The following is a 13365-nucleotide window of genomic DNA, read 5'->3' on the forward strand; positions in this document are numbered from 1 at the left end:
TTAATTTTGTTCAAAGAACCATACTTATAGAAACAACACTTGAGGGTTCCTTCCCTAACAATTGATATTTGCAGCATGACAGTTCCTCTTCCTCAACTATCAAAAAACATATCAGGTCTTTTGTCTTTTCAGTTGCTTCAATGTTGCATAGCAGATGAGATGGTTACAACATGCCATAGCTCCAGAAAACGCAGCTCAATGCAAAAAACTACACATATAGTATACTGCAATGAAACAAAATATACCTCTAAGATAAACCCCAGGAAGGAACAGATATTTTAGAAAATGGAGCATTTTGAACACAGGCCCTTGAAACAGATTTGGGCAGAGAGTGCAGGTGAGTGGAGTGGGGTGGGGCAGAGACAGAGAGAGGCGTAGGGGAAGAAGACAAGAAAGTTGGCAAGAAGCTTGTAGTTCTCCTCTCTGAGCAAGACAAAATATAAACAAAGATTTGCCAGGCACGAGAACATTTGGCAGCAGAATATAGAATAGAAAAAGAGAATGGAGAGGCATTATGAATGACTTCAGTGACAAAAATATCCTGAACCAGGGTTTGGGTAGGATGTTGTGAACATCCTCAATGAAAAATGTGGGGAGGAACTTTGTAGAAAGGGAGTACACCTATAAGGCAAGACCGAAATGATTCCATGAGACCACAAAAACCTTTCTTTAACTAAGTTCCTCCTCAGAACCACTGCAGCATTCCATATTACTTATATCTATTACCTACCCTAGCTTGGCCTCACGTCCTTGTAAAGAATCTAGAGATCCACCTCTATAACTAAGGAGCGCAAGTGTGGATCTAGCCCAGAGACACCCAATCCTTTGCAGAAGTCAGATATGATGGCAAAGAGCCTAAGTAGTAAATCAGATGAGACCTATCTGCTTCCTTCTTTTGGTACATGGTAACTGGGGAGAAGAACAGAGAGAAAGCAAACTAATAGTGGTTCTTAATATAATTCCAGAAGTAAATTTGTTCAGTAACCACTTTTCTTCTTACCTTCATCTTCTGGCTCCCTGGCCTAAGAAGCCATATAGGAATGACAAAAATGATCAACTCTCTCCAACAGAACCCAACTTACCAACTGATTTCAAGAAAAGTCCTTATAAACTTCCTGTTTCTTTCCCTTTCCCCAAACATAAACACATTCCCAAACTCTGGTCAATTTTCTGTATTTATTTATGGCGGTAGAGCCCCACCCACTGCCTTCATCAAAAGTAAAGGAGGATTTCAATTTAGTGTCATGGTATGGTGTACATAGGGTTTTTCTGGGGCAGGGGAGTCAGGCGCTTCCTCCAGCTTTTCAGTAGACAGCTATCTCTGACAAAGGAGCCCTCTCATTGGGCCACATTTCAGGGAACAACTGCTTCTCTGCACTCATTGCCTTTAAAGTCCAGACAATTACTATTCAAGTTCTAAAGATCAAACAGACTTTATATAGCCAATTTCTTTCAAGGTGCTCAGGAGAGGTGGGTAGTAAGTTAGGCACACTAATGGAATCAACCACAAAGTGAACCGTGCTGTACCAACTACAAATCCTGGTTACTTACTGGCAAGTATATTCATTCTCAGCAATATCAGATTTTTTGAGATCAAACAACTTAGAAGGCAGAAGAAAGGGGCCAAAAAACAGGTATTTAGAACTACTTGTGAATGCTTCTGAATGTAGAACAGCACCCCACGTATCTGAGGTAGACTATAATGCCTAAGTTTCCTTATTCCAGATCTCCAGCACAAAACCATGTATTTCAAGAGCACATACGAACACCATTTGCAAATACTAGCTGCTGATTTTGTAAAAATAAAAAAAAAGGGAAGAATACTGTTTTAGCCTGGAAAAAAGCTAGAAACTCAAGTCCATCAACAAGAAAATGGATAAACATTACACAATTATCACACAACAGAATACTACTCAGCAATGTAAAGTAACAAGTTGCTGACAGATGCAATAACATGGATGAACCTCCAAAACACATCGAACAAAGAAGCCAGATACAAGAAGGTATATACATCAGATATGATATACACATAAGACTTTATATGATCATTCTATTCATACATATTCTGAAATAGGCAACATAATTCTACGATGACAGAAGATGAGTAACAGCCTCAATTTTGGGCAGGAAAACCGGAAACATGAAATCTGTATCGAAATAATACCTCAATTTAAACTGCTGACAAACTGGCCAGACGCAATGGGGCAAACCCATAATCCCAGCACTTTGGGAGGCCAAGGTGGATAGATCACATGAGGCCAGGAGTTTGAGACCAGCCTGGCCAACACAGCAAAACCCCATCTCTACTAAAAATACAAAAATTAGCCCAGTGTGGTGGCGCATGTCTGTGATCCCAGCTACTCAGGAGGCTGAGGCAGGAGAACTGCTTGAACTTCGGAGGCAGAGGTTGCAGTGAGCTGAGCTCGTGCTACTGCACTCCAGCCTGGGTGATGTAGTGAGACTCCGTCTCAAAAAAAAAAAAAATAAATAAAACCAAATAAAGATAAAAATTAATCATTTTGCGTGTGCGTAAGGCACTGGAAAAGAGATGGGGGGAGGGGAAACAGAAATTCGCAAGTTCCACTGAAGAACTTTGTTGGATTTAGGGGAAGGGATGGACAAGACTTATGGGGAGAAGGGTGACACATATTCCAAATCTTTCTAAGCCCTTTCCCCATATTGGGAGAAAGTACACAATTCCCCACAACAACTGCCTGGGATATGAGATAAAAAGAACTTTCGCTTTTAATATATTGTGGCTTTCAAAATGAAGCTAAGTTTAGATAGTCTCTTGCGTTTTCTTCCTGCCCTAATAATGTACTTGGTGACCCAATCTAGGTTTATGAAGATGGCAGAAATGAAAAAGTAAATATTATGTGCCAACATCAGTGAGACTCTTGGATTATGTGAATGAGGTAGTGATGAGAATCCAGAATGTAGAAAACTGCTGATACTAGGGTACAGTAACTACTAGAGTCCTCTGCATCTTAGAAGTTACATATAAATATCACTACGGTAGAATATTAATGCTACTGGGTTTGTATTTCTGATTTCTCTTCATTTTCATTCATGTCTCATTGGGCCTAGCTCTCTAAGCATTAGGGAAACCTTAATCTAAGGCTCTTTATTCATTTCAATAAACAAACTTACTGACTACCTACTATATACAAAGTGATATAGATATACTGCTGAATGAGGCAATGTCCTTACTCTTGAGGAACCTATAGGTGAATGAGAAAAACCATTAACATGTATAAATAATTTTAACAAAACTGTTGGGAGAACATAAGATTGACTTCTCACTTGGAAGTTAAAAAAAAAAACTTCAAGAATAAGACATTTGAACTGGGCTTATAGGAATTTGGTAGATGGAAAAGGAAGAGATAAGATGATTTGGTAATGGGGATGGCTGTGGATAGAACACAGTGATACATGATATCCTAAGAAAGGAAAGGAGTGCAAAGAAATGAGGGTAGGGCTGGGCGCGGTGGGCAGATCACAAGGTCAGGAGTTCAACAGCAGACTGGCCAATATGGTGAAACCCCATCTCTACTAAAAAATACAAAAATTAGCTGGGCATGGTGGCACATGCCTATGATCCCAGCTACTACTTGGGAGGCTGAGGCAGGATAATCACTTGAACCCGGGGAGACAGAGGTTGCAGTGAGCTGTGATCGCACCACTGCACTCAAGCCTTGGGACGGAGCAAGACTGTCTCACAAAAAAGAAATGAGGGTAGTGAAGAAAATGCTGATTAACTGTGACAGCTTGAAATCCGGATCTAAGGCATCTGGGAGATGTTCAGGTAACGAAGTCACATGCACATGAACATATATAAGCTTGACTCAAAACCACCACCACCTCATCTTAAAATTTTCCCTTATTTGTAGCCAGGAAAAGGAACCCCACTCAAGCAGGGTCACTGACAATCAACGGTGTGACAAAGGAAGCACTAAGACTCATCTACAAAAAAAAGGTTACATTTTTTTCCAGAAAAAGCACATTTAAAAGAGAACAAAAGATACTGCTAGAATGAAGGTGGGTTTACCTTCTCATACAAGGAAAGGTATCTGCTCAACAAAGCAAGATACTTAGTAGTTAATGCCTCTCCTTAAAATACTTGACACCCACAGGCTCATTACTACCTAGAGTTCCAAGACATACTGGTTTTGGATTCTAGGCCTTTGCTCCTGTTGTCTCTTCCACCTTAATTTTAAGTCCTAAGGTACTCTACAGAACCAGCTCAAATGCATTCATATCTGTGCCTAAAATGCTCAAGCTTTTCTCAAAATGACTTACCTACACACTAAAAGAGCGCCTATTAAACAAGCAAATGCATGACTGTCCAGAAGGATCACTCCCACTTTCAGCATGCAGGTGATTAAGTTACAGTTCATCCCCTGTATGTGAATACTGTTCAAAGAGCCTGGTGGACTACCCCCTACCAATCAGCAGCCTTTAAGCAACCTCCCTGCTTCCATCTAGGCAGTCAATTCTTATGTACAACAAACCTAAAATATAAAGAAATGAGAAGAAAAACATACTGTAACTGTTTACAGTCATATAGCAAATTCTAAAGCCTTGTAATTTATCTAGAACGAACTGACAGTAACAAAAATAAAAACAACGAGCAACAACAAATCCTCACACACCCCTTAAGGACTTCTTAGGAGACAGGCTTCAAAAGTACACTGTGTTTCATATGTGCCTGAAAAAAATCAAGCAATGATGTAGAATATCAAATCAACAAAGGGAAAATAAGGTCTTTGTGCAAAGTCCATTAACTTAACAGACTAAATTCTGATTCAATTTCATCAACAGCCTTTAGAAAGATCACTTCCTAAGGCAACCAATACAATTAAATACCAAAGCACACATGACACACAGGGTCAAAAAAGGAAAGACTATTATACTCTTAGAGCCAGTAAGAACTTTAAAATGATCTCTCTCACTTTTTATAGATGAAAGCGTTCACTAAGACATAGAGAGGTGGTAACATGCCCAAGAATACACCGCTAGAAGATCTGTTTTGTAAACACTTACTGCTGATTAGGCTCAGTTTCATTTTGCTGGGTGGAATTAAAGCTTTGCATGGCCTGTACTTCCTCTTCCTCCTCATCCTCACTAGAGGCTTCTTCTGCGGCATGATTAGACCTCGGGGGAGGAGCAGTGGCAGTGCCATCTGCCTTCTGGATTGATGGCTTCTGACAGATGTATTTGGGGTCTCTTCCAAGATTACAGATTTCTTCAAGTAACTGAAAGGCACAGGAAATAAGATTACTTATTAGTAATTAAGGAATGGGGAGAGGGGCACCACTAACATATTTAGAGGATTTTCTGTGTGTTGTATATTTGCCCAAACACTTGATATACATGTTATATACATCATTTGCAAAATATGTTCATTAATTCCATTTTATAAACAAGGGAATATATGTGTTACAGAGTTAAATAATTTGTTGAGGGTCACATGATGGTTTAAGTGACTAAGGATTCTAACTCCCTGTCCCAATTCACCAAATACTATGAACTCATATACTAGTTTCAACAACAACTCTAAAAGGAAGCTGGCAGGGCTAATAAGGAGGGTTGGGGGGCAACCACAGGGATCAACAGAGAATAGAAAAGGCAATAGGTTTTTACAAATTGAATCTAAGCCATGTCTGCTATCCATATCATATATAAAAGAAATTATTATGTAGAGGTTTACATTAAATGGGAAAATTTTTTAAGTAATACAATTCTCTATCTAAAATAAAATTTTTTTTTTTTGAGACAGAGTCTTGCAGTGGCATGATCTTGGCTCACTACAACCTCTGCTTCCTGTGTTCAAGTGATTCTCCTGCCTCAGGGTCCAGAGTAGCTGTGACTACAGGCACCCGCCACCACACTCGGCTAATGTTTTGTATTTTTCGTAGAGATGGTGCTTTAGCATGTGGCCCAAACTGGTCTTGAACTCCTGGCATCAAGCGATCCACCAGCCTCAGCCTCCCAAAGTGCTAAGATTACAGGCATGAACCACCATGCCCAGCCTAAAAGTCTCTTAACAGAGACTTCTTTCTAAGATGAACTAAAATGACGACCTTTTTTTTTTTTAAACAAAGGAACAACCTAAGAACATGGAAACAATGACGCAGACATAATGCTCTTATAGCCAGAGTCCAAGGATCCTAATGATCTTCAGTAGACCAAATCTTTTCTAAAAAATTCCCCTTCTCTGCTCTCATACTCATGGTCACATCCTTATCACTTTCTACCTTGATGATGGCAGTTGTTGCATCTGTTTTAAGGGTGGGCTGATGTCTCATGAGCTCATCGACAGCACTCCCCAGGTTGGATGCAGTATCCCCTTAAGGTTAAAAAAAAATGAACTGTTAGAAAGACTGAAGAAGACAGAGGTTGTGCCCTTTTCTGTACCAACAAAAGGTAGAAAGAAGAAACTGAGCCTGGTTATGATTTTCTTTTCTTTTCTTTGAAGACTTTATGTCACTGAGGCTAGAGTGTAGTGTCACGATCTCGGCTCACTGCATCCTCGACCTCTGGGGAACAAGCATTCCTCCCACCTCAGCCCTCCAAGTAGCTGGAACTACAGGTGTGCACTACCATGCCGGGCAAAATTTTTGTGCTTTTTGTAGAAATAGGGTTTTGCCCCATTGCCCAGGCTGGTCTCAAACTTCTGAGCTCCAGTGATCTGCCCACTTCAGCTTCCCAACATGCTAGGTGTGCACTACTGTGCCAGACCAGGCTGTTGTGATTTTTCTTTTTTCTATTTTTTTTTTGGTTGTGATTTTCTAATGCCACAACTTCTTGAATGAATTACACCCAGCCCCTAACTCCCAAATCATGGGGGAAAAGGAAGGAATCAGTTTAGTAAACATATTCTAAAGTAACTATGTGTGTTGCACCCTACTCTGGCAATCTCTGTTGTCGAGGTCTAAACTAGAGTGAGAGAGAAGAAAGACATACAAACCATTAACCCTCTGGCTGCTCCACTTAAGAATGATAGTGTCTAAATGCTACAGTGGTAGCTGAAAGTACAAAGCACATTTTTGACAACTGTAATCTTTCTGGAGCCCTACCTTCTCGCTAATAATCTCTCAATGATCTGGTCTCAAGTATACTGAGTAAAAAAATCTATTCATTCATGTGTTGTTATCTTAGAGAGCTGGACATCAGAATATCAGATTACCAGATGAACACCTCAGGACTCTATATTTCTCATTGCTGCAGACTAGATGGAGAACTCAGAAATCTACCATTGCTTCTTAATACCTGTTTTCTACCAGTACCATGACAGTACAATGGTGAACTGTTGAGAAGCACGGAAATATTATGAGCAGAGAAGCTAAAGATGACGTATTCCTTCCAACCTATAATAGAATGTATGGTGATAATTCCCATTAAACTTAGCATACCTAACCAGTGAAATGATGAAAAGAGATCAAGGAAGAGTTTCCTTGCAAACTAAATCAATTTTCTATTTTAAAGTAAATCCTAACAACTTACCAAGGGGATCAGAACTCCTCCTCCTCCGCATGGCCGGGAGGTAATCTGGAGACAGAAGAACTTTGAAGAGGCGTTCAAAAGGCTGACACTGAACAAAAGACTGAAGACCTCGGGCATTCAAGCAGAGTGCACTGAATACATTTGGGAGGGAGCCAAGGACTTCACGGGTAGCAGGAACCTAGAGAGAAGACAAAGTGAGCTTGAATGCATCGAAGAGTGTCAATGTTAGGAAAATCCAGCCATGGGTATCAAGCTGAGATAGAAGGAATTTTGACAACCAGGTCCCAATTAGATTCAACACTACAAAGAGAAGAGATAGGATTTTCATGCCGTAAGACATTCTTTAAAGAGTAGCAGTAAAGACTTACATCTTTGATAAGCAGTGCATGCAGCATGACATCTGTCAATCCATTATCCTGGAGTGAGGAGAGCAGTGATGGCTCTTGAAATACAAACACAGTCACCACTTCAGTAGCTAAAAAAAAGATGAGAAAATATGGAAAACTTAGAGATTCCTCACAGGAATTGAAACCAAAACACCAAAAATTAAAAAAAAATACATACTCAATGTATAGCAATTTAAACCCTTGTGCTTACTATGAAATTAAAGATCCTAATACTGCTCCATCAGAGATTCAGCACTATAAAGAATCTAGTGACTACCTTTCAAGATTTTTATGGACACAGTTTTACATAAATGAGGTTATACTGTTTCATATATTCTGCTTTTCACCCACAATTGTCATACCATATAACGTCCTCTCCTGACCCAACGACCCATTCATTTTGAATGGCTGCCTACTATTCCATTAAATACGTGTATCACATGTATATAAACCAGTCTTCAATTGTGAAAATTGATAAACCTAAACATATATCCTTTTTTGTCTGCTTTTAACAGGAAAAAAAAGGCCTACGATGTGGGTTTGCTGGGTTAAAGCAAATGCAAGCTTAAATGATGAAAATAAACTGCCTTCTACAAAGGTTATTCAACAATTTGAATAACCTTGAGTATTCATCTGACCAGTTTTTGACATTATAATAAAAATGTGCAGCAGTAACTACTAAAGCTTCTGGAACAAGGGAAAAACTCTACTCAAGAGGAAGTTCTACAGCATTAATGCATTTATTAAAAAGTGACCAACGAACTATGAAGAAATAACAGAAAAAAGAATTCAGTGAAACTGAAAGTGAAAAGCACAAACAAAGCCAACATCTAGCTCCATGAAGACACTGGAAAAGCTTATAAACCTATGGAAAATAAAGCAATAATATAAATTAGAAAAAAGAACAGTAATATACACTAGGAATGAGAAAGATTTAACTAGATACAGAAAAATAAAATTATTCTATAAAGTGTATGTCAATAAGTAAAATGTATAGTTTCATAAGAAAATGTCAGGAACAACTCTCAGGAAGCAACAGCAAAGCAGACTAGACCAATAACCCTAATAAAAATTTTTTTTTCTTGGATATGGAGTCTCGGCTTTGTCACCCAGGCTGGAGTCAGTGGTGCAATCTTGGCTCACTGCAGCCTCAGCCTCCTGGGTTCAAGTGATTCTCCTGCCTCAGCCTCCTGAGTAGCTGGGATTACAAGGGCCCACCACACCTGGCTAATTTTTGTATTTTTAGTAGAGATGGGGGTTTCACCAGGTTGGCCAAGTTGGTCTCAAACTCCTATCCTCAGATGATCTGCCCACCTAGGTCACCCAAAGTACTGGGAGCCACCGTTCTCAGTCTAGGATTTTTTTAAGTAAAAAAAAAATCCAGGTAACAGAGAAGCACCAAGTCAACAGTTTTATTAAACCTTCTAGGAACAACAAATACAAGGCTTCCCAACTCATAAGACTACAATAACTTTGATTTAAAAACCAGACAAAGAGGAATATATAAACAACACCCATAAACCACGTATACAGAACAAACTTGTTTATGGTGATGCTTAGGATCTAAAAGAAACCAGAGGATTTTCTATTCAAGATGGCGAATACAGTGTCGCTCATTTATCCCAAATGCTATTGGACTGGCAGATAAATAGCAACTAGTGGGGACCAACAGTTTCCAATGGCCTTTGGAATTCCTCATAGGCTATAAACTTCTGAAAACTTTAAGTTCTTTTTTGGGTTTCTATCACTATATAACACTCTCCTCCATTAACATTGTACAAATGTATGAATTCTATAGAGTTACTAAAATTGAGCATTTAAAAACTAAAATTAGTATTCTATTAGCAATTACTAAGACATCAAACCTGTTATTTTATTAAGAGGTCGCAACGCCACTCTGCACTGGGAACCCTATACAAAATGATAACCAAGAATTAGAATTAAAGGGTATACACACATACAAAGCAGTCAGCTCTGTGTGGAACCAAGCAACTAAGAAAGGAAAAAAGGTAATTAGGGTTTCCAGGAGAGAATATATATAAGTTAAAAGGAATCAAGAGAAATAGAAAAAAAATTTCGAGAAGCAGGAAACTACATTCAGATAAGAATAAGAACCAGTCTGGCACCATGGTTATCTACAATAATGTAGCATTAGAATACAATGAAGAAACAGCACCAAGTTCTGAAAGAAAAGTCTAACACCTTAAAAATTACCCATGGATGTACTTCAATAGAACTGAAAATGAATCCAAGAGTTTGGAAAGTCAAGGGTTACACACAAAAAAAGAAAAAAATGATGAGGAGAAAGAAAGGTAAAGGCAGGCCGAAGGTCATCACAGTCCTTGGGCCCAAACGCCACTGCATCCCCATGCCACTAGCCATACTCAAACCCTAGCATCCCAATATGTTCTTTGTACCCTGTCTTGCCATTAGCATCATAACCAATGGGAGCTTACCATACCAAAGTTGAACACTCCTTTTCACATTGGCAAATCAATTTTATTGGGCCATTGCCCCAGTCTGCTGGCACAAATCACTATGCCCTCACAACTGATTGTTATACAGACCTATTCTTGGCTTATCCTTCCTGCCAACTACTGTCAACACCACTATCAGAGTCCTCAGTGAGCATTAGTTCCCTTTGGGCTTCCTGTAACAATAACTCTGAGCAGGGTACATACGTTACTGCTCATTCAATCTGGGCATGGGCCTTTTAAAACAAGGTATCACGTCAGAGTTTCCTTTTGTTTTGTTTTGTTTTAAGACAATTTCTCACACTGTTCCCGAGGCTGGAGTCCAGTGGCACAATTATAGCTCACTGGAGCCTCAACCTCGTGGGCTCAAGGGATCCTCCCACCTCAGCTTCCTGAGTAGTGCACCACCATGCTCCCGCTAACTTTTTAATTTTTTTGTACAGACAGGATTTCACCATGTTGCCCAGGCTAGTCTCAAACTCCTGGGCTCAAGCAATCTGCCTGTCTCAGCATCCCAAAGTGCTGGGATTATAGGTGTGAGTCAGTGCCCGGCCCATTTGTTTTGCCGTTTACAGACAGTAGAACTAACAGAGACATAATGGCTTATTCAATTAAACTTACAAGATATTTTTCCATCTATGAGTCTATAATACCCAAACAGAATCCCCCTCACTTAACACCTCCTCATTTGATTTTGGTGCAATCCATGGTGAACAGGCAACTAGACTGAAACAGAATAGGACCCACAGAAAATTGAGGGCCCCCACCCTCCAAGACTACACAGAAGGTCTCTGCCAAAGTCCTCTCCTAATATGATGGTTTTAAAGGATTGCTAACTGGAGATCCCTCTTCATAGGAAATGAAGGTCTTGGTGTCTGCCTGGGCCCACAAATACAACTGTATGGTTCTTCCAAAGAGGAAAAGAAAATCTTAAGTTAGTTCCTAGTACCAACATTCTTAGACGGGAAGCTAGTTTTGGATCCACCTTATTACAAAGGCATTGAATGGGAGGCTATTGCAGGATATGGGATGGCTATGCCTGTGACTTCCCTAATAAACTGGCACTTTCAGCATGCCAAAGTCTGTGCACCACAGGCCTGAAAATATCTTTGTGGAATATTCTGGCTCTGGTTGGTCTGTCTCTACCTCATTTGGCTCATGGTCTGGGTTTGGGACACTACTGCTCCAGCTCAATGCCAAACTTCTTGTGTTCCTTTCTGCCCATGCTGTGATCCTAATTGTTTGGGTATAATCACTCCATAGCTTCCCTATCTGAAATTATTCTAAAACTCTGTAAGCAGAGGGATGCTGATTTTGTTACTTTTATAATAATTTCTCAAATGCCATCCCAGGGCTTCTACTTTTTCAGCATACCACAGCTTCCTAGATGATGATTTCAGCACAACTGACCGTCCCAGCCTTGATGCTGACGCCCTCAAGATGTTAACTGCCCTTGTAACTGCCCCCATATGACCCATCATAACTCCACCACCCCATCAACCCTGACAGCCTGCCCATACTCCACTTTCACTATTCCAGTCACTACCTATATTTCCTGCTTCCCTCACTCAACCTGATAGATATTATCTACATAATAGTAACAGAGAATGCCACCTACATACTAAATCTCCAGCAATATTAAAAAATGCCCTAGCCCAGGCAACTACTTATAAAACTAAATCTTGCTCCCTTGGAAGATTTCAATACTCATATTGACTACCTGCTACACTCTGATTAAGTGGTCAATCATAAGCATGATGATGTTTGCATCGGCTACAAACAGACCCCAACAGATAACATGAGGGGTAAGGCAGGAGGTGAGAAAGAAAAGAGGCGAATTGAGGAAGTTAATTACAGGTGGCTAAATGTGGCATAAAAGAGCCAGAGGTCGGACACGTAAGAGAGGAGTCAGAGTATTTTATTTAGTGGGTTTGCGTGTGAAATTATAAGTAGGACATCTTGACCTCACTGTGTGCTTCCTCATTAGTTTCCCCCTTATGGATTTCATGTCTTTCCTAGCCTCTGCCACCAACTGATAGTACATACAATGATGCCCCCTTGTTGAGACTATTTTATCCTTAAATGTCCACCCTGATATAAATTTGCCCCCTAGAAACTCCACCTTCCAAAATCCTGGGCTACTGATTCTTCTGTGTCACAACTCCTGCTCGGCAGGGTTATACATTCTATTCAGCTATCTTGTTCCCTTCTGCCCATACAAGCTGACCTGTGTACTATGGATATTTAGTGCCCAGAGCACCTCAAATTCAACTAGAAAATCTAGCTGTTTTATTAAGTCTTGCCACAAAAGGGAGCACTTTTTACCTATTCTGGGCCTCATCAGAATCTTTGGTGTAATGGGCACAAGTTTAGATATTTCCAATTCTGTAACACAAGCTCAACTCATAGAGGTTACCCAGACATGTTTTAACTCCTGGCAGACCACATTAATCAAACAGTTCAAGCCTTAGAAGCCCTCATGAGGGACAAAGCAATTTAGTTATTATGACAGTCATTAACAGATTGGTATGAAACTACCTACTGGCATTTCAACGTAGTCCTTGTGCCTTAAAGGGACCTCCTGTTGCATGATCAATAATACAGAAAAGTGCTGCAAGACCAATAATACATAAAAGGTATCCAGAATAGTTTAACAAATAAAACACACCCAAACAGCCAAAATATATTATCAAAATACTCCAAGAAGTTCTCAGACATATATCCCTGATGTCTTTCCTGGGCCACCTCCTTCTGCCTGGAGTGAAAGGCTCTGTACTATCATTGAGGGAGCTAAAATAACAATGGCTAGTGTAATTATTTTGCACTGGCTTTGCAGATGTGGTCTCTCTCAAGTACAAGTGGATCTACAGGAAACATGGGAGATTGCTATGCGAATTTAAATGTCAGGGATGAATTAAGAAAACCGTAGGGAAGGAAGCTGGACCTTCACTGACCTTTGATTTAGTGCTCTAAGTCTCATTTCCTGCCTGTGTCCCTTA

The 13365-nt window shown here is 39.9% G+C and overlaps 1 protein-coding gene across 32 annotated transcripts in view; it reads right to left on the reverse strand.

Annotated features, from left to right (window-relative positions):
• HUWE1 (HECT, UBA and WWE domain containing E3 ubiquitin protein ligase 1) overlaps positions 1 to 13365 on the reverse strand; it is a 161850-nt gene that overhangs the window by 73995 nt on the left and 74490 nt on the right. For all 32 annotated transcript variants that reach the window (XM_078364000.1, XM_078363993.1, XM_078364009.1 and 29 more), the window contains 4 exons: positions 7875 to 7981; positions 7507 to 7684; positions 6258 to 6349; positions 5044 to 5255 (listed from right to left, as the gene is read on the reverse strand). In XM_078364000.1, coding sequence (XP_078220126.1) covers positions 5044 to 5255; positions 6258 to 6349; positions 7507 to 7684; positions 7875 to 7981 — 589 coding nt within the window. The remainder of the gene's footprint in view (positions 1 to 5043; positions 5256 to 6257; positions 6350 to 7506; positions 7685 to 7874; positions 7982 to 13365) is intronic.

The sequence above is a fragment of the Callithrix jacchus genome, chromosome X (assembly GCF_049354715.1).
Source record: "Callithrix jacchus isolate 240 chromosome X, calJac240_pri, whole genome shotgun sequence".
In the NCBI taxonomy this organism is placed as follows: Eukaryota; Metazoa; Chordata; class Mammalia; order Primates; family Cebidae; genus Callithrix; species Callithrix jacchus.